We start from the raw sequence: 27,952 nt of genomic DNA, 5'->3' as shown, positions 1-27,952 counted from the left end.
TGTGCTACGTGGCTGCTTCCCACTAGCTATCTATTTTGCGTTTGGTAGTGTATATATGTCCATGCCACTCTCTCACTTTGTCCCAGCTTACCCTTCCCCCTCCCCATATCCTCAAGTCCATTCTCTAGTAGGTCTGTGTCTTTATTCCCGTCTTACCCCTAGGTTCTTCATGACACTTTTTTTTTTCTTAGATTCCGTATATATGTGTTAGTATACGGTATTTGTCTTTCTCTTTCTGACTTACTTCACTCTGTATGACAGACTCTAGGTCCATCCACCTCACTACAAATAACTCAATTTTGTTTCTTTTTATGGCTGAGTAATATTCCATTGTATATATGTGCCACATCTTCTTTATCCATTCATCCGATGATGGACACTTAGGTTGTTTCCATGTCCTGGCTATTGTAAATAGAGCTGCAATGAACATTTTGGTACATGACTCTTTTTGAATTACGGTTTTCTCAGGGTATATGCCCAGTACTGGGATTGCTGGGTCATATGGTAGTTCTATTTGTAGTTTTTTAAGGAACCCCCATACTGTTCTCCATAGTGGCTGTACCAATTCACATTCCCACCAGCAGTGCAAGAGTGTTCCCTTTTCTCCACACCCTCTCCAGCATTTATTGTTTCTAGATTTTTTGATGATGGCCATTCTGACTGGTGTGAGATGATATCTCATTGTAGTTTTGATTTGTATTTCTCTAATGATTAATGATGTTGAGCATTCTTTCATGTGTTTGTTGGCAATCTGTATATCTTCTTTGGAGAAATGTCTGTTTAGGTCTTCTGCCCATTTTTGGATTAGGTTGTTTGATAGCTCATTTCTTTTTAGTGCTGAATAATATTCCATTGTCTGGATGTACCATCTACTTTGTTTCATCTTTTTACTTATTATTTTTTAGAATATTTGAAGATGAAATTGTGCTTTCCTATGCCTTCACACCCTAAGTATTAGCCATCTCTTTTGTCTGCAGCCAAATCTGAATAAAATCCCAGCTCTGTCACTCAGATCTATGGCAGCACTCCACAAGAAAGCCTTCTCGGCAGACAGCTGTTTGATGGGGCTTTTTTGCTCCTAGACAGGCCGTGTGAATTTTTACAGCACACGCCTTGTCCCTTGAGATGCTGCTGGTTATTCTCTCCAGCTGCACTAGAAGCAATTGCTGCTTTCATCTCAGATCTTTTCACCAGTTTAGTTTTTTCTAACTTGTTTATCCCTGATATCTGTCACATTATGGCCAAGTCACTTCCAGCTTACTTTTTTCAGCCATCAGACCCATGCAGGTTGAGTGACCTTTCTATGTTGGCATTTTAGGACCTTAGCCTAAACTCATGAATTGTCTGACTTTTTACTTTTAATTCTTCAGTCCAACAAAGTAAGATTTGAAAGATTTTTTTTCCCCTAGTGTTTAAGTAAATTGCATGTAGGAAGTCTCTTCTATCAATATATATGTTTATAACTGAAAAAATTCCTCCTCCTTTCCCACTAGAGTACTTTTTGGCATGGTGTAGCTCGTTTAAAGGGTTGAAACAACATATTTCACAACAAATATATTCGTTTTAAAGGACTGAGAAAAATACGTTTTACAGAAAGGAATACATTCAATTCAATAAAAAAGGGTTATCAGAGACTTGAAGTAATAGGACAGAAGAAAAGGATGGTATCTGTTGGCTCAAGACCATTGGGTCAGGGATGACATAAAGAGCCCTGAAGCCAATAGTTAAAATATGATTTGTGCCGTCAAGAGCATATAATCAAGAAATGGCTCGCCTCTGCAGTGATGCCTAGAACGTGATTATCTTAAATGTGGAATCAGGTAGATATTTAGAGGCAATTTAATGTAATATTTGCATCTTACAGACTAAAAATAAATGTCAAAGAAATAAATTTAGGAGCCTTTGCTGTTTCACAGATTATGAAACCAACTGTAAGCATAACAATTTCTACTCAAGTAAATAAATTCCTCTAGAGAAGTTAGGCTTCTAGAGGAGCCTATAGAATAGTTTCTTGTAAGAAAAGGTCACCTGGCTTTGTTTAGAATTTGACCTCACTGATCTAAGGAATGTGGTTTAAGGCTATTTCTTTTCCCTCTTAGATAATGAGAAAGTTAGACAGCTGCTTCTGGAGGGTGTGCCTGTGGAGTGTTCGCATAGCTTTCTTTGGAACCAAGATATCTGTAAGAGTGTCACAGAGAATAAAATCCCGGATCAGGTAACTAATGGTAAAGTTGTGAAAACAGGCTGAAATTCATCACTCTAGAGACCATGAACGTTATTTCATATTTTATAGAATCCCATAGACTTCCTTTTATTTTCAATTTTTGTATCCCTTATGATATATACAATGCTATTTTCCATTCTTAGAGAAGAATAATCTCTAGAAAAGGTTAATACAAAGACTTTTTCTTGAAATGATAATCTATGGTTTAATTTTTTTTTTTTATTATTTTTCCCCTTAAATGTTCTCTGTCATTAATTTCACAATGATTGAGCTCCTGTCAACACCAGGTATTGTATTAGATAATGGGGTAGATGACTAGGATTAGGTTGAAGAAGTACAGAGTACAAAGGAAGCCCGAAGAAGGGGTACTGAGCCCGGACTAGGGAAACTGGGGAAAGCTTCCTGGGTGGAGGAGCTGGTATTTGAGCTAACTCTTAGGTGTGTGGTGAGAAATAACTAGGCTTCTTGGCGGCCAGGGGCCAGGAGCCAAGGCTACAGTGGAGAAAGGATTGTTGGAGTTGAGAACGAGGGCAAGGGCCCAGGCCAAAAACAGGATGGCATGTTCAGGAATCTCCAAGCAGATCAGTATCTTGGAGTTAAGGGTAGGGTAGGAGATGGAACTGAGGAGATAAAAAGGGGCTATAGCATAAAAGACCTTGAGGAATTTTTGGATTTGGACTGAAGATGCAGGGGCCATTGAAGATTTTAAGTTGGGCCATGACATGATCAGATTTCAGTCTGGCAGTGCTATGGAGACTAGGGACGGGGATAAGGGGGCGGAAGAGCTGGAGAGAGGGCTTGTGGTTGGATGGCTTAGAAGAGACCCTTGAAGTAGTCCAGATGGCATGATGGGGGCCTGAAGTGTGGCAGTATGGCTGGAGTGGAGGGGCTAGGGTTTAATACATATACCTGGAAGGTAAAACTGCCTAGACTCAGTGGTTGATTGGAAGATGGGAAGTGAGAAAGGAGGAGGCCTGTGGTTTAGGTCCTAATGGTCTAGCTTGGTTTTAGGAGCTCAGCTAAAAGAGAGGCAGAGCCAGGTCTGACTTGTCACTGCTGTCTTCCCAAGTTCTAGCTAAGTGCCTGGCATATAACAGGTGCTTAGGAAATATTTGAATGAACAAGTAAATGAATGAAGACTAAACATTTGAAAGAATGAGTGAATGAGCTAATGAACTGTGAGAATTGTATGTCATCCAGCCAGCTGGGGCACACAGGAAGAGAGTGACGCAGCGGGGAAGATGAGTTTAGTCTCAGATAAACTGAGGGGCCTCAGGACGTCCTAGGAGCAGATGTCCAGGAGACAGGTTTCTATCCCAGGAGGAAAAGTTGGGCCTAAAGAGATAGATATTTTGGAATTACCAATATGTAGAAGGTAGTGGAAACTTGACCAAAGGTAAAAAAAGGAGACTCGGGACTTGGTCATGCATGAAGGGCATTCATGAGTTAGACTTTGTAGCATGGAGGTGGCCTCCTGTGTAGTCTTCTCAGTTGAGCGTCAGGCCTGTCTCCACCTGGCAAGACTGCAAGGATGTTGTTATCCACTCCCTGCAGTCCACTTAATAGATCATTTATAGCATCTTCTCTTTTAAGACCTGCTGAGAAATTTTCTTAAAAGCTGGAGTATTTTCCCACGTGCCCCTCCTTGAGAAGTTCTTGTTTATAGCCCTTTTACTTCATGACCACCAATCTTAACCAAAATAAATGTAGGGACAGAGTATCACAATGTAAGATTAATCCTGATAGATAAGGAATTAGCAGAATGAATGTATATTATTTTATTACTTTGAATCACTTAGTATATTCTAATTTAAGACAATTTGGCATTTTCTACCAAAGCACTGGTATAGAGGAAAATCATCCTGGGAGAAATACCTTGTACTTAAAATGGCTCACATTTATTTATTGAGAACACCTTTTTCTTGCTTTTTAAAAGAGCATTGAACTTTCTAAAGCTGCTTATAGGGAGACCCAGTAGGATCTCCCGGAAGACTAGGGTTGTTTGTCTTGAATTATTTTCTTCCACTTCAGGATTTAAACCGGAAGAGGAGTGAATTGCTGGTGCCCGGGTCACAGCTTTTTTTAGGTCCCCATGAATCCAAGGTTCCTATACTTTTGATTCAACAGCCAGGAAAAGTGACTGGTGATGACCAGCGAGGCTGGGGAAGTGGCTGGGATGTCCTCCTCCCAAAGGGCTGGGGCATGGCTTTCTGGATTCCATTTGTAAGTTACTCTTCGATTCTGACCAACAGTTACAACATTTAAAATACATTCCCAGTGAATGCCAAGCACTGAAAATGTTCCTGACTTTACGCACGACCTAGAAATTGAGTGCTAGTTTTCTGCCCTTTGAGCTATAATCCTGGATATAAGATACTTCATAGAGTCCCTGGAGCCCGGTTTTCATTACTAAGAGTTGTGCTGACATTTTTTGAATTTTTGAGGTTTTAAAAGTGGCCTGATTTTTGAATAATAGTGGCAACAAAATGTTGAGGTTTCTTTACTTGAAATTTGTTACAGTTTAAAAGCCAAAAGACTTCGTTTTTATAGATGTATAGAATACAGTTTTTTTTTTTACGTGCTGTTCCATTTATTCCTCTTTTATTAACTGCAGCTAAAAATTTTATTGAAAATCTAATGTGTGTTTTTTTTTTCCTGGTTAAATAATTACTTTGAGCTAGAAAGCATAAAGGACATGACATGTAAGACCGTTAGATTCCGGCAGATAATTAATTTTAGTGATTATGCATAGTGCAAAGGACATTCAGTTAATCATTTAGGAGTGGGAATATTTTTAAATCTAACTTTAAAATTATGAATTGTTTTAAGCACACAGAAGGTATACCTGTGTACCTTTCACCCACCATCCAGCTTAAGAAATAAGACATTATAGGTTCATTGGAAGCGCTCTGTGTATCCCTCTCCAGTCCCATTTCCCTCTCTCCTTCTAAAGGAATCACTAGTCCTATTTTTGGTGTTTGTCACTATCATGCATGTTTTTATAGCTTTATTAAGTGTGTGTGTATATCCTAAAATAAAATAGCTATATTTGACATGTTTTTAAACTTTATTCCTTGTATAAATGCTTTTGCAACTTGCAATATTCACTCAACATTGAGATTTTTCCATGTTGATTGGTGAAGCTCTATTTCATTCATTTTTACTATTGTATGGTAACCCATCATGGGGTAGTTCCCCAGTGTATTTATCCATTCTATTTTTGATGGGTATTTAGGTTTCCCATTTTTCTCCATACAAAGAATTTAGCAGTTTCACTTTAAGTTGGTATAGTGACAGGATCTTTCTGGCATTTCTTTCAGATCTATCGAGGTGCAAGAGTTGGAGGATTAAAAGAGACTGTAGTGCATTCTCAGTATAAAAGGTCACCTAATGTCCCAGGTGATTTCCCAGACTGCCCTGCTGGGATTCTCTTTGCTGAAGAGCAAGCTAAGAATCTTCTTGAAAAGTACAAAAGGTAAGAAACTGGATTCTCTAGTTTGAAGTCTTTTTTTTTTTTAAATAAATTTATTTATTTTTTGCTGTGTAGGGTCTTCATTGCTGAGTGTGGGCTTTGTCTAGTTGCGACGAGCAGGGGCTACTCTTCGTTGAGGTGCGCGGTCTTCTTATCGTGGTGGCTTCTCTTGTTGCAGAGCGTGGGCTCTAGGCACGCGGGCTTCAGTAGTTGTGGCACGCGGGCTTCAGTAGTTGTGGCTCACGGGCTCTAGAGAGCAGGCTCAGTAGTTGTGGCGCACGGGCTTAGTTGCTCCGCAGCATGTGGGATCTTCCTGGACCACGGCTCGAACCCGTGTCCCCTGCGTTGGCAGGCGGATTCTTAACCACTGTGCCACCAGGGAAGCCCGGCAGGCGGGTTCTTAACCACTGCATCACCAGGGAAGTCCCTAGTTTGATGTCTTAAGGGGAAGACACATTGAACAATCATGTTTGTCCTGGCTTCAGGGACTCTTACTATATAATGTGGAGTTCTTAGACTTGTCAACATTCCCAAGGCATAATTCAGAAGATGCTACTTAGGTCAGGAGATTGCCCTATATCTAGATTTTATAGCCCATGCAGGTTACAAACCTTTCTCTGGGTTATTTGCTTCACTGATGATGGTGGACACCTAAGCTGCGGACCTGAGTCCCGGGCGCTTGTTAATTGATTCCCGCTACTGAGCCCTGCCTCCTCACAATGGAAATTGTGTCTTTCGTAATGGTTATAGATGGAGTACATACTTATGAATTTTAATGAAAGTATGGACACATACAAAAATACTTTATAAACTGGTGTATTCCTTTTATCCAGAGAGATAGCACTGTTTTTACATTTTGGTATCTATCCATCTAGACTTTTTTCTTTTCCGTTGGAGGAGTGGCCAGTGAGGGGCTTTATTTCCTTTATACTCTGGAAAGGAAACATAGGGCACCTGTATTTCCTACTGAACTGTAGACTTCGGGAAGCACAAAAGCTCTCTTGTTTGTTGTGGCATCTGCAGTATCTAGCCGGTGCCTAGGGCGCAGTGGGCCTTAATACCTGTTTTTTTGTTGACTGATGAATGGGTGACTCATTGAATGTTGTATTTCCTTGACTGTGAGCTCCGCAGTTGTGCTCTCCTGTGCGCTGCTGCAACTCTAGAGACAGGCTTGGCCACAGTTGGCTTGGCTTTCCAGCTGTTGTTTGAATGATGGATGAATGAGTGAGTGAGTGAGTGAACGGGGATACGTTCCTGGATTGCTGGTTTACAAGCCCTTTGAGGGCAGCCATTGTGCGTTGTACATCTTACGCCTCCCATGGTGTGCAGGGGCTTCTCCATGCTTGTTAAATAATAATTGACAGTAATACTTATTTCTCACCCTTTCGATTTTTTTATGTATGTAAATTTTTCATAGACACAAATTTTTTTTAAGGCATTGTATTACATATACTATTTTGAAACCTGCTTTTTTCATTTAGCTGTGTATTATGGAAAGTTTTCCCATATCAATAAATATGACTCTAAACCAAGAGTTGGCAAACTTTTTCTGTAAAGGGCCAGATGATAACTATTTCTGGCTTTGTGGGCCCTTTGGTCTCCATGGCAGCTGCTCAACTCTGCCATGTGGCACGAAAGCAGCCTCAGAGGATGCATAAATGAGTGAGCACGGCTGTGTTCCAGGCTCACGCTATGGACGATCCTATTTGAATTTCATAGCATTTTCATGTGCCACACGATATTATTCTCTTGTGTTTTTTTCTTTCCTTTTTTCTTTTTTTTGGCTGCACCGCGCGGCTTGTGGGATCTTAGTTCCCCAACCAGGAATGAAACCCGGGCCCCCTGCAGTGGAAGCGCGGAGTCCTAACCACTGGACCTTCAGGGAATTCCCTCTTGTGTTTTTTTCAACCATTGAAAAATGTAAAAACCATTCTTAGCTCGCGGGTCATACAAAAACAGGCAGTGGGCCAGGTTTGCCCAGTGAGTTGTAGTTTGCCAATGCAGCATGGCTGTTCTGTGATTTATCAGTGGCCCTTTAGGTTCTTCCTGAGTTTTTGCTCTGTGCTTCTGTGAACAGCTTTCCATTTGTATCTCTACGTATTTGATCTATTCATTTAGCACATGTTTACTTGGAACTTGCCATGTGTCAAAAACCTTTCTAGGCACTGAGGCTGCAGCAGGGGACAGGACGGGCAAAGTCTGCTCTGCCCTTGTGGAGCTTATTCTTGATGGAAGTACGTGTTTCTACACTAGTGGGAGGGATCCAGGCAAGGGGAGGGAGGCTAAAATGGCCAGAGCAAAGCCCTTGAGTGAGGAAGACGGGGTAGCATCCAGGGCATAAGGGGAGGAGTGGCATTCCTTAGGATCAGGCTTAGCTGTCTTATTTTTAGTAGGCTGGAAGGCTGACTCTGGAAATGCGAATACGGATTTAGGTAGGCTAGACTCTGCGCAGAGGTTGGGTAGTAGTAGTCTGATTGTGACCGTCTTCTCTGAAAAATAGGCAAGGTTATCATCTAGGAATAAGGGGGAGAGAGGCTGTTGGAGATTTGAGGAGAGAGGAATTGATATAAACAGTGTTCTGGGAGAGTGGAAGATAGAATCGACTGGAGAAACGTATCAGATTTGTAAGAAATGTAGGAGTCCACTTAAGTTGTGTTGACCGTGAGACCCTTCGGGACTACTGCATGTTCTTCCCCAGCCATGTTCTGCCAATCAGGTGCTGGCGTGGGGTAGTGGAGGGTTGAACGTAACCAGCAGGGGCTTTACCGGAGGAGGGACTTGGGGGTGTGTGTAAAGGGAGTGACTCTCTTAGGAACTGTGGCATCTAGGCTTCCAAGGAGAGAGATGTGAGGACGGTAGTGAGCAGTGATGAAGTGGTAAACGAATACAGTAAGTCTCCTACATACGAACCTTCAAGTTGCGAACTTTCAACGATGTGAACGTGTGTTCCATCAGCGTCAGGCAGGCATGAGTGACATTGCAGCTTGCCCTCCTTCAGCTCTACCATCTCCCACCTCCTCTCCCTCCTCCAGTCAGTAACTCTTCTTGCCTGTTCACTCGGTGCCAGCCCCGTATGCCAGCTGTTGTACTGTACTTCTCAAGGTACTGTACTATAAGATTAAAAACGTTCTCTTTATTTTTTGTGTTTGTTTTCTATGTATTATTTGTGTGAAAAGTATTGATATTATAAACCTATTATAACACTATATAGCCGATTGTGTTAGTTGGGTACCTAGGCTAACTTTGTTGGACTTAGGAACAAATTGGACTTACGAATTCGCTCTTGGAACGGAACTCATTCGTACGTAGGGGACTTACCGTAGTAAGTTCCAGTGGTTGAGGAATTGTTGCCGTGGAGAGGTAAATGGGCAGGCAAAATAGGAGGCGTCATTCTGAGTGAAGGATACTTGAAATTGAGATTTTAAGGTGGAGCAAGTGTTGGCAGTGACCAAAAGGTAAGGTGTGACCAGGAGAGTGGGTGGTTGAGATGGGGGGAAGTAAAAGGTGTGAGAAGTTTCTGGTGGGCCAGAGTACTAGAAGGGTGATATATGTAGCTGCTGAAGCCATTGAGAATGGTCGGGATGGAGGGGAAGGCAGAGTGGCGGGGAATGGGGTGCCTGGGGAGTTGACCGAGGCCCTGGCTGAGCAGGGAGAGCCAGTGGTTTACCTGATGGCTTGTGCTTCAGGGGAGCGGGAAGGAGAAGAAAAGCGGTCTGGGGGCATCAGGAGGAATGTGCCCACCCCTAGGCCTGTGGGGTGTGAAAAAGAAAGAGCTACCACTTGAGAGGAACTGTAGCGGAAAGAAGGCAAAGCAGGACCTTAGGCTCAATCTCATAAATAAGATTTCTAGTTAAAAAGAAAAAAAAGCTGCACGCTTTGAGGATTTGACGTACCATTGGCAAATTGCTATTTGTATTAGTGTAGAATTTTACCTCTAGTTCCGAGGGTGCCTGTTTTCCCTCACGTCTCGATAACATGGGCTATTACCAATCTTTTATTTTATTTTTTTAATTAATTTTTAAAAATTATTTATTTATTTATTTTTGGCTGCGGTGGGTCTTTGTTGCTGCATGCGGGCTTTCTCTAGTTGTGGTGGCTTCTCTTTGTTGTGGAGCACAGGCTCTAGGCACACGGGCTTCAGTAGTTGTGGCTCGCGGGCTCTAGAGCGCAGGCTCAGTAGTTGTGACACATGGGCTCTGTTGCTCCGCAGCATGTGGGATCTTCCCGGACCAGGGCTCAAACCCGTGTCCCCTGCATTGGCAGGCGGATTCTTAACCACTGCGCCACCAGGGAAGTCCTTACCAATCTTAATACTGACAAAACATAGATGAAAAAATGGCATCTTACCGTTCTCATTTTTTGTTTGTTTGCTTACAAGTGAGGTTGGGTACCCTTAAGTGTTTTCACCATTTTTTGTCTCTCTTTTTATAAACTGCCCGTCTCTCTTTTTAAAAGTTTCTGAGTGAGGCAAGTACCCTTAGAGGGTTTTTCACCAGCTGCCCCTCTCAGGAGGCCAGAACACATTTGGTTCAGTCTCCAGAATATAGGCTCAAACTGAACCTCTGATTAAGCGTACAGGTTCATTTCCATTTGCGGTCCTAGGGCATAGCACACAGTAAGAAACAGAGGGGGGAAGGAATGTCTGGGCCTGTCCCCGAGGAGACCATCAGCCTGAGGGTGCAGGCTGGGACTCCCACAGAGTACCCCGGCCCGGAAGCGCCCATGGCCAGGCTGCTCCTTACCTTTTGGGGTCATTACATACCAGAGCAGGCCCTGGTTCCCACTAGTTAGTGGTTTTTTGAAGGTTCTCCCTCACATGTTGCCGAAAAGTCATTTGGTATCACCCATGTGAAGGGCAGTTTGGAAATATCTGTCAAAATTGCAAGTGCTAATAATACTCGTTGCCTTAGCACTTCCACTCCCAGGAATTTATCCTGTGGATATACTTGTACTTGTACAACATGTTCAAGGTCATTCATGGCAGCATCGTTTGTAGAAGCAAAAGCTTGAAAATAACCAGAATGTCCTCGAGGAGAGGACTGTCTAAATAACTTAAGGTATAAACCGTCCAGTGGGATAAGACTTGTGCTAAAGAGTGAGGGATGTCTTGATGTGCTAATATAAAATGACCTCCAAGCTATTTTGTTAAATGAATAAAGTTAAGCAAAAGAGTACAGGATCGGTTTGCCACCATTTGTGTAAAATGGGTAGGAAAAGAAATACGTATATATCTGCTTGTAAGTTTATAAAATGTCTCTAGAAGGATATATAAGATACAGATGATGATATTGTCTCTGTGGAGGACAGCTGGGTCACTAGAGGTCAAGGGTGAGAGAGGAACTTCACCATCACCCCTTTTGTACCTTTTAAAAAAAAATTTTTTTTTATTTTTGGCTGCATCGGGTCTTAGTTGCAGCACGTGGGATCTTGTGTTGCAGCGCGTGGGCTTCTCTCTAGTTGTGGTGCGCTCTCTAGTTGTGGTGTGCGGGCTTCTCTTTAGTTGTGGTGCACAGGCTCAGTAGTTGTGGCATGCAGGCTCTCTAGTTGCGGTGCGTAGGCTTTCTAGTTGGGGCACGAGGGCTCCAGAGTGCGTGGGCTCAGAGTTGCTTAGTTGCTCCATGGCATGTGGGATCTTAGTTTCCTGACCAGGGATCGAACCTGCGTCCCCTGCATTGGAAGGCAGATTCTTAACCACTGGACCACCAGGGAAGTCCCCCTCCTGCACCTTTTGAACTTCAAACCCTGTGAGTATTCAGGGGCATCACTGCACAGCTCCAGGAGCACCCTTTACCTGCAGTTCTTTAGGAGTGGCACTCCCCGGAGTGATGTATGTAGGGTGACTTTGTGGGTGCGTTATCTATTACAGTAAAAACCAAAGAAAACAAAAACGCTCAGCCACTAGAGTTGGTTATTATTTTTTAAAATCGTATTTCTTAGAAAACTTTTTTGTATGTTTGTTTTTAAAATAGAGATGGAGTATGGTGGCCATGGTTATTTTGATTGTCCATCCTAAATTGTTCAAAATTGGTTCTCCTCTTTGATTTCCATTAGACGCCCTCCGGCAAAACGGCCCAACTACGTTAAGCTTGGCACGCTGGCACCTTTCTGCTGTCCCTGGGAGCAGTTAACTCGAGACTGGGAATCAAGAGTCCAGGCCCAAGACGAATCGTCTGCAGCTTCCTCTCCAGGTGGTGAGGAGAGTAGCCTGAGGAGAGATGTGGTGCCTTGTGCCCCCATGCCTGGAAGGACTCGTCAGCTGTCTGATGACGAGGGCACACCCCTAAACGACTCCAGCGAGCCCAAGGGAGTGATGGACACAGATGGTCCAGCCCGGCCGGGGACTGAGGGGGTAGTGGGCCAGGGTGCCACCGGCAGCCTCCTCTGTGTTCTGAGGTAAGTGCACACGACTTTCGGGTACGTTTTTGGATTGTCTGTTTTTTTTTTGATACTGACCAGGAAGTAAAAGTTACCATTGCTTCTTTACACAAAGCCCAAGTGAATGTGTGGACCTTCTGGAAGGGAAAGCCAGTGAATCATAGAGGGCCCAGGGAAAAGGCTAAATCACATACATTTGCTTTGGGGCATGATGCTAACTGACGAAATGATTTAAAATATCGCGTCAATAGACCTAAACCAGGGCAGTTTATGACCTATTTTATTTAGTCTTTGCTCACAAAGCAGTCCCCTCACGATTGTGATCTTAAGTAATGAAGAACCCCTGCAAGCATTCTTTAAACCGTTGAATTAGATTTCTTCCCATTGCTTTTGAATGACCTGCATTTGTGGCCGACTAGATCCCCATTCATTGTGATATTGTCATATCACAGAGGTTACTGTGTAAAATGTGTTCTTCTCTCAGTGCTGCTGCAGGCTATCTGATTCTGCTTATCATTAACCCTTTATTCTGTGCTCTCATTTTAAAAGAGTGCCACCCCTTTGCTTTATACTTACTCTTCTGTACAGTAATTTCATATCCTTCCTTCTTACTTTTCAGATAAGTGTCCCTTAGAGGTTCTTTTTTCATCAAAACATCAGTTCCTTTTTACTCGAATCCTCTCACTGTGAATATAGCCATAGATTCTACTCCACTGTCTTATTTTTCTCTGCCTTCAACTTGAAACCTTTAATCCTTGAGTCTCAGAGTAGTAGACACATAAAAAGAAAAGTATCATTACACAAATGTGTATTTTTGATTTTTAAAAAATCAAAGTTTTGATCCTTTCCCCCCATAGAGTATCAAAAAATCAAGTGAACTCCAGCAATGTCCAGTCTTCTAACTGCATATTTTCCCCTTGAACAAAATATCCTCAAAACGTGTGTCTCCCACTTCATGCAGGAGTAGAAAATTACTGAGGCAGCTGTCAGCCTGGTGTGGACCCAGTTCTGGGAACAGTCGGGCAGCCCCACGAGCTCCTGGCACAGGGCAGCAAGAATTGAGAAGAGAGGCCTGCCTGTCCATCCTGGACCGCTTCCCCAAGGCCCTGGTGTGGGTCAGGCTGTCCCTGCTCAGGAAGGGCAGCCCCGAGCCGCACACCATGATCTGTGTTCCAGCTGAGGAGGACCTCCTCCAGCTCAGCCAGGATCGGCTGTACTGTGGGCCCCAGGAGCCCAAGCATAGTGACCCATTCAAGAGCCAGATCCGGAAACAGAAGGAGAAGAAGAAACTAGAGAAGAGGCAGAAGCGAGGCTGTGCTGCATCTGAGGGCCTGGCAGAGGGGGACCCTGCAGCTGGACAGCAGCCTCTGACCCTGGGCTTGTGGTCAGGCCCTCTCCCGGTTGTGACTTCCCACTGCTCCAGAGTTCTCCTTGGCTTTGTCACACAGGGAGATTTTTCCATGGCTGTCGGCTGTGGGGAAGCCCTGGGGTTTGTTAGTTTGACGGGCTTGCTGGATATGCTGTCCAGCCAGCCAGGAGTGGAGAGGGGTCTCGTGTTGCTGAGGCCGCCTGCCTCTCTGCAGTATCGATTTGCGAGAATCGTTATTGAGGTGTGAGGTCGGTTTACATCCTGGCACAGATAATAACTGTGTTTGCCAAGTCCCACAACTGGAGAGTTGTTTTTGCTGTCTTCCGTTTCAATATATCATGTTAAATTCCTTGGAAACGAGAATTTAAAAAATTATGTATTTATGCAAATGCATGAAATGTTTACCTCATTCCAGTAATGTCCTTGATTTCCATCTTTCCCTGTCCTTGCTGTAATACTTTAAAATTTTTTGGCATATATAGCCAAAAGCTTTTGTATTTTGATTTCTTGGTCTGTGTAATTCTTGCTGAAAATAATTAGAAGCCCTATTGTTTTCTTGTGTCCTATCAAGAACAAAGGGCTGTCAAGTCTATTTGAAACATCTTGTAGTCATGTGATAAGCGACGACGGTTGTTTAATGATTTGATTGTTACAGAAGTGGGAAAGACTAGAAACATCTGGTCTCTGTGCATGAAGTATGGGCCCCTGTGGGCCACGTTAAATTCTGTACTGTGATCAGCATGCCCAACGCTTTACACCATAAAGAAGGAAATCGTGGAAAACGTATTGTTGCCTCTATTCAGGCAGGTTCAGTTTATGGCAAAAGTGTTGAGATGGAACTAGAGTGGTGGTCTGTGGTTTTATGACCACTCGTCCTCTGTGTTGTTGACCAGCGCATGATTCCAGGAGTTACTTAATTTTTCTGTGCTTTGTTTCTGCAAAGAATTTTTCAAAGCCATAGAGGAGCATTTCTCAAAATATGTTCTATGAAGTATGTTACCTAAGGAAAAGAGTCCAAGGACAGAGTGGGAAATTCTGGGTTAAATACAGTTAAGCGGGACTTCCTTGGTGGCACAGTGGTTAAGAATCCACCTGCCAATGCAGGGGACACGGGTTTGAGCCCTGGTCCGGGAAGATCCCACATGCCGCAGAACAACTAAGCCTGTGCGCCACAAACTACTGAGCCTGCGCTCTAGAGCCAGCGAGCCGCAACTACTGAGCCCGCATGCCACAAGTGCTGAGGCCCGCGCGCCTAGAGCCCATGCTCCGCAACAAGAGAAGCCACCGTAATGAGAAGCCTGCGCACCGCAATGAAGGGTAGCCCCTGCTGCCAATGCAGCCAAAAGTAAATAAATAAATACAGTTAAGCATTTCTTTTTAAAGGACTTCTAGAACCTTCCATGTGATAATGTACATTGTGATTCTCCAAGAAGTGGATAATAGTCTATAGTATCTTTTTTTTTTTTTAATAGTATCTTATAAATCTTTTTGAGCCCCAAATTCTCTTTTCAAGGACCAGTGTCCTTAGGGACATACTTTGGGAAGTGCGGCCGTGCAGTGCAGCGATGACCTCTGCAAGGGGATAGCTAAAATGTCGAGCTGCTTTTAAACGTTCATGCAGTCCCATTGTCCGCCTGACATTTTGAGCAGGGTATAAAAGAGGGGTCTCCTCCTGCCCCATATGGAAGAGTGGCGTCATCACTGCTTTTTTTCACTTGCAGGGAAGCCAGGTGCTGATCAGCTTTTAGTGGCCGTGCACTCATACTCCTATGTGTCACTCATACTCTTACTCCGTCGTTTTCTGCCATACGTTTCTAGCAGAGCTTAGGTGGGATTAGTATTAATTTTTTATTTAAATGTACAGTTAGGTGTTATTGACTTGAATGCATTGTGTTTTTGCAATAGCGTTTGGCAGTGACTGTCTTTGGGAAGTGACAGGTTGGGGAGAGATACAGCAGTATTACAGTAGCCAGTGAAACGTCTGTCATTTTCCCTCTCGCTCTGCCTCTGAAAGTATTTGTGTCCAACGCAGATGAGACTGAAAAAAATAGTATAATTTTTTTTTGGTTTCTGTAAGCAGAATAAATTAAAATGTCACCTGGTGCTTGGTTGTTAATATTTGATGGGCTATTCCTCATTTGTTTTCGAGGCTCTAAGCCACTTCTGTGGCTTAGCTCGCTTGATGACGGAAGTCTGAGCGAGCTGTGTCACTGTCTCATTCCGTACAGCACCCCGCGTGGGCCCTGCTGCCCTGCCCTCATCACGGGGGACAGGGCACAATTGCTCTGCTTTGTGGTGGCAGGTCAAAGAACTATGCGCTAAGAGGATAGACTAGCATTTCCCAAAATACATTCCTGGGAGCACTGGTCCCTGGAGATGTTTCCTGGGAAAAAAGTGTTTCATGGCTACATAAATTTGGGGAAGGCCATATACTGTACCCTCCTATTGCACATCCACAATGAATATGTGTATAGTTGAGGCTCTGCAAATACCGATAGGAAGGAAACCTGTCCTTCACAGACCACCACTTTTTTTTTTTTTGCATAACTATTGTCCGAAGAACGCTAGTTTCGTGAAATATACCTTGCAAAACAGTGTGACAGAATTTGCATAAATAGATAAACAGGAAAGTGTCCATTTCTGTTGTGAAAAAGACTGATAGGAATGGTCTTATTCTCTATAGCAATGAAATGAATGGACGTGTTTATGGTGACCCTACTAGGTGTCTGCCGAGCACCCGAATAAGTACAGTGTGGCTCCCGCCCTCTGGTTGAGCAGTAGAGATTTCATTCAGTCAGGAAGTGTCCTGAGACAGCCAAGTTGTGAGCTGAGCACCTGGAGACCAGCTACACGCCTGAATTGTGCATGAAACAGAATTCTGTCTGTGTGATTATGCTCTGCTTTTTAAGAATATTACATAAGTAATGTTTTTATGTTAATAATCCACATTCATCATAAAAACCTAGAAAATGCAGATAAGCAACAACAATCACAAAACTTAAGTCACCTGGATTTTCACCATCCAGGTTGTAGGCACAGTTACCTTTCTGGTGCATATCCTTCTAGGCATTGAGATGTATGTCGGCAGTTTTCTTTTAAGGAAAATAGCATCAGCAATATATAATGTATTAAAAACCCATGCAGGACATGCACCGCTTAAGTGCGTGTTGTCAGTTCCTTATGGAGCTTGATTATCGTGACCCTGATGTTCACTCTCCTTTTATCGGAAGTTAGTACTCAATGTTGCATTGCTGTCTTGGCTGCCACCTGCCCAGGGTGAGTTCTTTCTTCCCGGCCAGTGGCAGGTGATGTTGCCGAAATCTCGGCTTCTCTGTGCACCGATGCCGAACAGAAATAGGGAGACAGAGGTTTTGGAGGATGAGAGAGATGGCTTTATTTTTCTGCCAGGCAGAAGGGAAGACACAGCAGGCTAGAGCCTCAAGAAATGCGCCTCCCTCCTCGGGGAATCGGAGAAGATTTTATACGCGGGGCTTGCAGTCCGGGGTATGTGATAAGGATCAAAGTAGTGAAGGCCTTGTATTCTTTTTCCTTTGCATTATTTCAAAACAGTCATAGCTGGCATCAGGCAGCCCGGTAACTTGGGTCTGGTATTCTGGTAATTGGGTCCGTTTGTCTCTGGTTTATCGGCCGGCAACCTTTTCTCTGAAGTGGTGACCCTACAGGGGGTGATTTGTTAGAAGGGGGTCATTTATTAGAAGGGGGCATAGGGAATGTAAGCACCAGGGTGTAGTAAGGTTAGGGAGTGATATGCACAGGGTGTAACTCACACAGAGTTAGGGGTGATAGGTGCAGAGTGTAATTTACAGTGTCAGGGAGTGAGGTTAGCTTTGTGAAGTACAAATCTAGTTACAGACACGACGGATTATTAACAGTCTGCCTGCCAATGCAGGGGACACAGGTTCGAGCCCTGCCGGGAAGATCCCACATGCCGCGGAGCAGCTAAGCCTGTGCACCACAACTACTGAGCCTGCGCTCTAGAGCACGTGCTCCGTAACAAGAGAAGCCACCGCGATGAGAAGCCCGCGCACCGCAACGAAGAGTAGCCCCCACTTGCCACAACTAGAGAAAGCCTGCGTGCAGCAACAAAGACCTAACTCAGCCACAAATAAATAAATTTATTAAAAAACAAAACAAAACAAAACTAGGAGTGATTAACTCTTTCAGGCCAGGTTATGTTTCTCCCCTGGTCTGTTCGCTGTTCCCTTTTTTTCCCTTGCTCTTAGGAAAAGGAAAATTCATTTCTATTTCTGCTGCAAGAAATTCCCCACTGCTAGTTCATTCCCTCCATATCAATGAAAGAAGGGAAACGGGTGTCATTCTCGTCTGGCTGAGGACAAAACTTCAGTTTTGCTCCACTTGACAAACACCAGCTGTCTGGTCCAGGGGCCTATCTCCTACTTCAGGCCCACCCCCAGGGATGCCGACTTCACGAGTCAGGGGTGTGGCCTGACTTTAGGATTCTTATGAGCTCCAGGTGACTTGCAGCCAGGATTGAGAACCCGTGGTCTAGACTTTAATATGAGGTTCAATGCAATTAGCCAAGGACACAGAAACTTATCAGCTTATCATGCAGGGCAGGAGCAGATAGATGTAGGCTTGTCTTCAGCAGGGCATGCAGCTGTCACTGACGTCCCCGGATGGGGTCCTGCTGCATTGGAGCAAACGGCCAAGTTCACATAATGGCATTTTCCTTCTTTTTTTAAAATTAAAATTCAACCAGGTACTGTTCTGGAAGAACCCACCTTAACCACCCGTGTGCTTTCGCTTAAGGAAGTGTTTACAAACGTGGACCACTCCTAGGTCCTTGCCCCAGCCTCATTGCACCCCGCTTCGTCCTCTTCACTTTGCACTAAACACACTGATCTTTAGGCTCCTTGACCAGCCAGGCTCTTGATGCCACCAGACATGTGCTGTGCTTTGCCTTCATGGAATGTTGTCACCCCTCCCCCATGCTTTCTGCACCCCTGTCCCTCTCATCCCATCCTGCTGAGCTTGGCCTAATGTTTCTCAGGGAGACCCGCTCCTGCCTACGTTATTTTCTTTCACACAATGGATTTATTTCCTGATGACAGCACGATGTGTAATGATTATTTTGTTGTTTACTTGTTTGTTGTCTTTCCATTAGGCCGTGAGCTTCATGAAGGGGACACCATGTCTTTTTGGTTACCTTTGCACCTCAGATTCTAGCAGAGTCCCTCACCCATATCTTTTTTTTTAAAATTCATTCATTCATTTATTTTTGGCGGCGTTGGGTCATTGTTGCGGTGCGCTGTGGCTTCTCTTGTTGTGGAGCACGGGCTGTAGGTGTGTGGGCTTCAGCACGCGGGCTCAGTAGTTGTGGCTCGCGGGCTCTAGAGTGCAGGCTCAGTAGTTGTGGCGCACGGGCTTAGTTGCTCCACGGCACGTGGGATCTTCCCGGACCAGGGATCGAACCTGTGTCCCCTGCATTGGCAGGCGGATTCTTAACCACTTCGTCATCAGGGAATTCCTCACCCATATCTTGTATTTAATATATTTTTGTTGAATCAATGTCTTAATCAAAGAGGGTGTTTGTGTTCAAACTACAATACCATCTACCCCCAGTATATGTTGTAATGGACTAAGGAGCCACTAGGTGGTGCCAAGACCTCATGAGAAAACCGCCTGCTGTGGAATAACATCAGAAGTGGAATACAATTCAGGTGTGTGTGTGTGTGTGTGTGTGTGTGTGTGTGTGTGTTGTCGGACTGGGGGAGTTTATGAGGTTACAGATCAAGCAATGTTCTCTCTTCTGGGGCAGACCCCTACTCCCAAGATCCTACTTTGAAAAGGCTCCGTGATTTTTAAAGAGGGGCCTAGAGAAGAAACAACTTGAAAAGCTCTCATCTAAAAAATAAATCCCATACACATTATCCCCAATAAGTTTGCTGGATGCCTCCCATGACGGGGAGCTCATTACTTCACCTGAAGATGCCAGCTCCCCCTTGGCAGCATGCTGATGGGCGACCTAGCCCTTTAGCCCCAGCTTCAGCCTGTCTCCCTTCCTCCCTGCTTCCGTGGGCTAACATTGAGAACAAGCAGTTTACTTTTAGGAAGTCAGTTATTAACCTTTTTGCTTTCTCTTCTCCAGTCTAAACAAGCCTCATTTCTTTTAGCTTCCCTTCTCTTGTTTCCAGCATCTCACAGAGGACCTTAAATTATTTTTTGGACAAGACATAATTTGTTCTCAGAACACCCCTGCACTGCTGCATGAGCCTCAGGCAGGGGCTGCTGGCTTTAGGGAGCACCTCGAACATTCTGGCTCACTGTGGGTCCTCTCTGAAGTCTCCAGCCTTCTCCTCCCTTGCCCTGCAGGATTTAGCCGCTACTGCTTGAGGCGTGTGTGAGCCTGGTTTTCCTCAAAAGCAGAGCCTGGATGGCTTACGGGCAGGTAGTTTGTTTTAGAAAGTGACCTAAGGGAATGGGAATGCAGAGCCGGGGCAAAGGGAACTGGAGAAGGAGTGAGAGCCGATGAAGCGTGCATTATTCAGCTGGTCACCCGTGGAGACATGCCCTTACAGCTGGACAGTAAGGGCACCCCGCACTGTCCACGTGAGGCCCAGGAGAGGGGAATCTCTGTATCAGCTCTCATTCCTCCTGGGCAAGGGCTACCCCAGGGAGTCTTCATTTCCTTGCACCTCCAGGTTTGCACAGGGGCTAGAACGGCAGAATCTGCTCGTGGGCATCCCAGGGAGGCCTGTGCAAAGCCCCGAGGCAGAAGAGGTGCAGCTAAGGCAAGGTTGCAGCAAGCGCTGAACAAAAGCTGTGTCCCGGGGGTAGAGCCCTCGGAATAGGTGACTCTCTCATGGTGCCACTTTTGAGAAGCCAAGGGGTGTGTGTGTGTGTGTGCGCACGCATGTGCACGCTTGTATGGGGAGGTGCTTGATGAGTTTTCTGGAATAAGTTCCAGCAGTTGGCGTGTAGACTCTGAAGCTGATCTTGCCAAAGTGGGGACAGCTATGGTCCAGCCGCTGCCACCTGTCCTTCCGGGGGTGGGGTGTCTCTGTGGACAGCCTTTCTCCTTCGGTGAGCCCCTCCTGGCATGGTTCTGAATATTGCCCATGGTACGCCTGCAGCCATCGTTAGGAAACAAGTCCCAGGACTCCTGTCTGGTAAGGAAATCCCCCAGTGGAGATGTTCTGCTGGCTCTAGGGCTGACTCTCCCGTCGTTTCTGCCCAACTAGCTTCCAGCTCCCTTTGGCTCGTCCCCACCCACCTCATTGTTTTCCTCCGAACTCAGGGGTTCCTCTCTCAGCCTCCCCCATGCCTGCAGCTCAGTGTATCCGTTTCCTCGGTAATATTGATAGGGACAGAGAAAAGGGCCAAAGTAGGTGATTAAATAATTAATCCCACTGGGGGATTGCGAGTAGACAAAAAAAGTATGGGAGTCCCCTGTAAATGAATGATCACTCAAGAAAGCAGGCTTGCTTAGCAACAAAACATGCAACAGAAGCATGAGACATGCCCCCAAACAACAACACAAGGGTAATGTGAGACCCACATCCTGCCCAGTGAGGTCAGTAAGTTAATGAATCCTAGGACATGCTCTTCTGCGCACACTAAAAACCAAAATACAAGGAAAAGATGAAATTAGACTGAAACCTGAGATGGTTTATCGTATATTAGTATACGTTACTTGCCTTTTTGCTTATTTCCGTTGTGCCATGACAGTCCCAGCTTGACCATGTAGGGACCAAGAAAACTCCCCTGCCCGACGTGCGGGAGGAACCAATGATGAAACGGTGACGTCTACTCAAGAATGAGGAAGAAGGTGGTCTTCCCCTCCCCCCAACTTTTCCTTTGATTATAAAACTGTAGCCCACTAAGTTCTCAGGGCACCACTCCTTTGCCCGCCCGCTTGTATCTCTCACAAGCATCCTGTACTAATAAATTCTTTCCTTACCCATGAATAGTTGAAAGGTACATTTCTACCTCGACATGTCTTTTCTGTCTGAGAAATACACACATTTTATCCAGTCTTGCTACTTAGAATGTGGTCCTGAGACCAGCAGCATGAGCATTAGAAATGCAGGGTCTCAGGCCGTACCCCAGACCTCCTGAAACGAGTTTGCATTTGAAGAAAGTCGCTAGGGGATTCACGTCCACAGGAAAGTTGCAGGTGCAGCAGATCGATTCAGTGGTTTCTAAACCTGGTTGTCATCAGAAGCACCTGGGGAGTTTGATAAAAACACAAATTTCTGAGCATCGGTGGCCCTGAAATCTGTAATTTTTATTAAGCTCCCTTTGTGATTCCAACACAGGCCATTTGTGGGATCATGTCTGAGAATCACCATAACAGGCATCTTTTGGTTTTTTTCCACTTCTAAGATTCTGACATTTTTGCCGCTCACTGACTTTTCACAAATTTGAATGCCGCTCTTTTTGGGTGTTATGAATTAGCAGGACCTAAGGTTTTTGTGTGTATGTGTGTTTGTGTGTGTGTTTTAAACAGGCCTGGTTTCTAATTTCTGAATATTCTGGTCAGGAACTTGTCTTTCTTCCAAGATCTAATGGCCCTGGAGTCCCAGTGTCCTGATGTCCCTTTAAGTAACTCATGGGTACTTTGCCAAGCCCTGCAAGCTCCCACTGGAGACGCTCCAGTGGCGCCTGGGATGGCGTTTTGCCTCAGCCCCTTAGGCGTTAAGCGCTGGATGCCGTGCCTGAGATGCCCGGTCCAGATGCCCGGTCCGGACTCCCTGGTTATGCTATTGAGAGATGGAGCCCAAAGCGTCTACCGAGAGAAGTCAGAGTGTCTGATTGCATTTGGCCTCATCAGGCGTCTCGGATGCCCCGAGTTGGTCCTGTCCACCGACTTCACGCCCACGCAAGCCTGAGCAGCCTTTGAGAAGCAGCTACAATCCTTCACCATGGGCGCCTTGGCGGGGGCATCTGTGGTGGCACCTCATGTGGAGAGGAGCTTGGCTGGCTTGGCACTAACTGGCCCTGGAGCGCAGGGCACTGAAGCGGCTGAAGACCTCCGGGCACCCCAGCCGGGTGGCAGGAGGCACCAAACCGAAAGAAAGATTTCCTTCGAAGGTGCTCCTGGAACTTGGGCTCTCATGCAAAGCCTAATATCTCACCCCATTAAATTCCTTGATGTGTCATTTATGGTTTTCTGCCTCTCTGTGGCAGTCAGAGCTATCCCTTTGGAACAGAGAGGAGAGAAGGTAGGAATTGTTTTTTCCTAAGGGCAGAGCTTGGCTCCCCCCAAAGCTTGCCATTCGTTTAGCTGAACACACTGGGGACGGGGTACCCTGGACGGGGAAGGAAGTGGTAGCCAAGGGGAAGCTGGCCTTCAGCCTGGGGTCAATGCGGGTTTGGGGTCTGGGGTTTGTTTTTCCTGGGCCAGCATCATCACAGACAGCTCTGCCCACCCCACCCTCCCAGAGGCCAGAGTTGAGGGGGGCCGTGGGCTGCGTTGCGTGTCTGCCACGTTTGCAGCCTGAATCGGCGGACACCTCCCCGAGTCTGAGGGGGAGTGCAGAGAGGAAAGAGGGGAACAGGGGTGGCTAGGGAGCCCCAAACCCCAGCATAACACCTCCCTCATCATCGTCACCAGTGCTTCCTCAGCCTGTACCTCCCTGTGGTATGAAAAAACTTAATTTATACCAGCGTGGCATGTGGGATGGATTTTCAGTTTCCAGCTACTTCCTTCAGTCATTAGCAGTAACAAAGAGGCACTGACACTGTGATCACTGTACACTAGGCTTTGTGTGCGATATTCTATTTACTATTTACAACCACACTCTTATTACTGTCTCCATTTTACAGATGAGGAAACTGAGGTTTAGAGAAATTCGGTAATCTGCTAGAAAGATACAGATTTGGGGTCTGGTCGCCAGGCTTTGCTGCCCCCCGTCCTTCACCCATTTGGACCATCAGAGTGTGTTCTGTGCCAGGCACCGGAGGGCCAGACACAAGCGTGAATCAGACGTGGGCACGTCCTGAAGCCATTCAAGGTCAACAACTTGCTCCTTTGGTGCCACGTGAAGAGAGTTCAGAATTCTGGCTCTCGGTCTGACATAGGAATCAAGCCTTTCCCATCCTGATGTTTTCCTAGGAAAGATGGCCCTGGAGTCCCAGTAGATTTATTTCACTTGCTTTTCTCTCTCTTCATTTTGCCCCAATATGCTGCTGTTATTTATGATTCGAGCACCACCCAAACTGTTCATCTTGCCATTGATAGGCATGTATGAAAGGCCCGTGATTACATCTCCCAGTTGGCCTGCTCGTGTTTGAAACATCAGCCAAAAAGCAAGGCAATAAAAAAAAAACAGCCACTCTTCCTCCCAGAGAGGACTGGGTACACAGCACAGCATGGTCTTTCTGAAACCAGAGAGGTGGTCTCCCAGCACTTGCCTCTCCTCCCGCTCTGCCCAGTGCTGGTCTTCGAAGCCTCAGCTCATCCGATTCTTCTCATCTTGCCCCCCAGTCAGCGGGCCTGGCTCCCCCGCCTGCATCCGAGCCCTGCTCCTCCCCCGGCCGCTTGTGTGGGCCTCTTCGGGCCCAGCCCTGCAGTCCCAACGAGAATTAATGTTAACCTCCTGTTCATGAGAGTGAGTTGAGTTATTCTTTCCACCTGTCACCCCCCCAGGCCAGAGCTCTGTGTCCTCCTTTCCTTCCATCCGAGGTCTCTGAGGGCCAACGGTGATGACCCCCGACCCTGGACACATACAGGGTCTCTGCAAGGCAGGCTGTCCAGGGACAGGTTGGGAGCTGAAAGGCCCTGAGAGACGTCTTGGCCAACCCCCTCGCTCATTTTGCCGAGGAGGGGACGTCGCACTTTCACCCAGTCACAGCTGGAACCAGAGCCCAGGTGTTCTGACAGGGCCAGGTGCTTCTCAGGACCATCTCTTCAACTAAAACTTTTTCCGGAAAGAGTCTAACATCCACAAGAGAGTGGAGCAGGCCTATGCTGCGCTCAAGTTCTGCAGCTACTCTTTCTTCCTCTCCTGTGTTGCCCCCAACTTTTCTTTGGCGGCTCTGCCCTCTGCATCTCTTCTTTCAGAAGCTGCCTGGAAAGCTGGCGAGAACAACAAGGCTTGGGTTCAAGTCCTGGCCTTCCCTTTGCCGAAAGGCCCCGGGCAGGTCCCTTAAGCGGTTGGATCCACCATTTCCATTTTATTTCCGTTAAAATGGAAATAATATCAGCGTCCACCTCACCGTCTCGAAGCAAGACTCAAGTGGAGTTATAGAAGCACAAATGCTTGTGTTTATATTTGTCGAGCACTTGCCACGTGCCATTCACAGATCCTTGGCTTCATTTACACGGCTTATGTTCTGTAATCCTCACAGCAATTCTGAGTTATATAATCCGCATTCTATAGAGAGGCAAACTGAGGCCCCGTGAGGTGAGGCAATGCCCAGGGTCACACAGCTAATTAGGATCAAGCCCACATCTGTCCAAGTCCTTAACTGGGTTGTCACAGTGACCTCCCTTTAATAGGCCCTTAGCAAACAGGGGCTTAAGGTATCAAGGACCAAAACAATGGAGGTCAAAGCATTGCCCTGTCCTTTCTCAGAGACTCATAGGGGGAAGGAGGTGGGGCTGAGGCTGACCAGCTCAGGATTCCTATTTCCCTCAAAACCGCGGGAATGAGGATGATCCTACTGGCAAGGTGGTGGCGGTGGTGGGTGGTGGTGGGGGGTGGGCTCCCACAGTCCGAGACGATGAAGTTCCCGGGTCTGGCCGCGGGGTGGCGCCGTGGACCGACACAGGCGCTCCCCCAGGTCCCCGGGAGAGGAACCTCAGTTCAGCCTCTGACACGTCCGCGGATGGAGATTCAGGAAAGCAGGCCCTGGAGGGGCCTTCAGTTTTGTTGTCCAGCGCTGCAGCCCGGGAACCAGGTGAGGTTTACGCTCCTTTGGATTCAACAGGGTTTGAGGAGCTCTGGCCACAGACTAGGACCTGGGCTTTGGGAACCCGGTGGCATACATGACCAGGTCTGTCCCTGTCCCCTAGGAATTCACAGTCCACCTGGGGAGGCAGACACGGATACCGCTGGTCCCTTCAAAGTGAATACAAAAAAAAAAACAAGACAGTTTTTTATGGCCTTAAAAAAAAAAATTAAAACTTGTATTTTCTTTACCACCAGCAAATGAGAACTTCATGCTTTCCCAGACCTCCGCCAGCCCTGCCTGCTCACTGGGAGTGACCCATCCCCATAGGAAGTGGAATCTGGGAATCCCAGGGCTTAGATGAATGTTCTAAGGACCAGTAATGGGCCTTCCTCGCTAAGCACATCCCACCATTCATGACCAAACCCATCTCACCTGGGGCAGGCCTCTGCCTCTTCTAACCTGGCAAGCTCTAGCTCTTCCTCAGATAGCTACCCATCTACCCTTTTGGTGTCACTTTTCCTGAATCCTCCGGAATTAACCACTCCCTCCTGTGTATTGTGTACCCTCCAATGACTGGACATTTGCCACATACTGTAATCTGTCTGTTTACAGGTCTGCCCTGCTAGACTAAAACGTCCCTGAGGGCAGGCTTTTGGGGCTTGAATCTCTAGCATCCAGCACAATTCCAGGTAGGTAGAATGTGCTATTTAGGGACTCGTTGAATTTGAGTTACTTTTCTTTTAACAGTGATTATCTAATTCAGTCCTAACAACACCCTGTACACTTGGTATTATCTGCATTATTTTAGAAGTGAGGTGATGCGAGTTGCTGCAACAGGTCAACCCTGAAATCTAAATGCGTGACACGCCAGAAGTTATACTTCACATCGCAGCCATGGCCTTCTTCTACCTCAAAGCTATTTCATCTAGAATACATCTTTCCAAGACTGCTGCTCTGGCTGCTGTAGTAAAATATCGCAGACTGAGTGGCTTTAACCGTAGACATTTATTCCTCACAGTTCTGGAGGAATGGAAGTCCAGGATCAAGGTGCCAGGAGATTTGGTTCGTGGTGAGGACTCTCTTCCTGACTTGCAGACGGCCACCTTTTTGCTTGTGTCCTCACATAGGAGAGAGAGAGAGAGAGAGAGAGAGAGGGAGAGAATGAGATGTGCTGGTCTCTCTTCCTCTTCTTAGAAGGACACTAATCCCATCATGCGGCCCCCACTCTCATGACCTCATCTAAGCCTAATCACCTCCCAAAGGCCCCACCACCAAATACCATCACACTGGGAGTTTGGGCTTCAACATAGGAATTTTGGGGGAACACAAACATTCATTTAGTAACAGCTTCCACTACACAGACACAGGGGCTGCCCTGGACCAGAAGTGTACCCACCTATGAACTGTGCTCTGATACAAGTCCTAAATATGAAACCACCTCTATAGACACAGAGAGTCTGCAGAACACTGTGTGTCCCAAAAGAAAGGACTTGTGTAAAAGAATCTGCATGTTGGGAAATTAAAAGGGCTGCATTTCTTAAAGAAGCTATTTTTCCCCATTGTTATTTAGCAAAGTGTTATGCTTACGACAGAAGACAAAAATGAGGTTTTGGGAGAAAATTTGCAGAGCAGCAGACAAGCAGGTGAAAGCAAGGATGACACAGAGAGATGAGGATGTTCTCTCTGTTTCTGAAGATAACAGAGTTCTGGAGACAAGCCATTCCTGGGCGGTTTACAGAGGGAGCAGCAAAACATCATCTCTGCAAGATTTAGCTTGAGCACCAGAGACAAAGGTTTTATTTCTGATAATTCTTTTGCATATATATAGAAACAGGAGAGGCAGGAAGAGGGGGTGACTATACCTCCCCCTCCTCGCGGCTTTGTGCTGTGCCCGCCTTGTGGGTGTTGATGGCTGACGTAGAGGTTAAAAGCGACATCTGGGAGGTTACCTGACGACATTTTGACGTTACAGAGAATGGAGGTGACGCGTCTTTGTGGGAATTAAGATACTGGGGCCAATTATAAAAATAAACCTGGCTTAAAGGGAAAAAAAAAGAAAAGCCAAGGTTTTAAACCCTCGGTGTTGATTGATCCCCTGTTCCCTCTCTCAGGAGAGGCCTGAAATTAGTGTCTGGGACACAGAGACATTCCTTCACCCTGGCGTTCCTGGCCCGGATCAGGCGATAATGAGATTCCCTGGGAGCTTTGGATTTCACTCCAACAACTCAATCCAGTTTGATAAACATTCCTGGAGCGAGTGCTGGGGGCCTGGCACGTCTCTGGACACTTAGAACACAATGTTCTCTTGGTTTCTGCCTGCAGGGAGCATGCAGTTTGGTGAGAGAGAGAACGCATGTGCTGTAATAACTGGAAGACAAAGAGGGGTGAGACCCTGTGGAAGGGTGTATGCGTGTGTCTCTGTGCGTGTGTGTAGAGGGTGCATGGGGAGTGATGTGGGGAGTCTTCACACCAGCCCTTGGAACATGGTACTACTTAGCTCTGACGGGGAGGAGCACAGACTAAGGCACACGGGAGCTCGCTCAGCATTGCCCGAGCAGCTGATCCCTGATGGGAAGTGCACAGAAAGGTTGGGAAGGAGGCTGGAACCACGGCCAAGGCCACCCTGCATCAG

At 46.1% G+C, this 27,952-nt stretch overlaps 1 protein-coding gene across 2 annotated transcripts in view; it reads left to right on the top strand.

The window, feature by feature from the left end:
- The window catches only part of POP1 (POP1 ribonuclease P/MRP subunit), a 38,689-nt gene extending 23,145 nt beyond the window's left edge, over positions 1–15,544 (top strand). Inside the window, exons 13-17 of one of the 2 annotated variants that reach the window (XM_022584722.3) lie at positions 2,100–2,215; positions 4,256–4,447; positions 5,545–5,699; positions 11,748–12,089; positions 13,033–15,544. In XM_022584722.3, the coding sequence (XP_022440430.1) occupies positions 2,100–2,215; positions 4,256–4,447; positions 5,545–5,699; positions 11,748–12,089; positions 13,033–13,687 (1,460 nt within the window). In that variant the 3' untranslated portion in view covers positions 13,688–15,544. The remainder of the gene's footprint in view (positions 1–2,099; positions 2,216–4,255; positions 4,448–5,544; positions 5,700–11,747; positions 12,090–13,032) is intronic. The other variant, XM_022584723.3, reaches the window with a different exon arrangement.
- Positions 15,545–27,952: the final 12,408 nt, after the last annotated feature.

This window comes from Delphinapterus leucas, chromosome 17 (assembly GCF_059928025.1).
Source record: "Delphinapterus leucas isolate spDelLeu-1000000601 "Yukka" chromosome 17, BTC_Dleu_Yukka2, whole genome shotgun sequence".
NCBI classification, from domain to species: domain Eukaryota; kingdom Metazoa; phylum Chordata; class Mammalia; order Artiodactyla; family Monodontidae; genus Delphinapterus; species Delphinapterus leucas.
The sequence above is the reverse complement of the archived record's forward strand: the minus strand, read 5'-3'. Positions and strand labels throughout refer to the sequence as shown.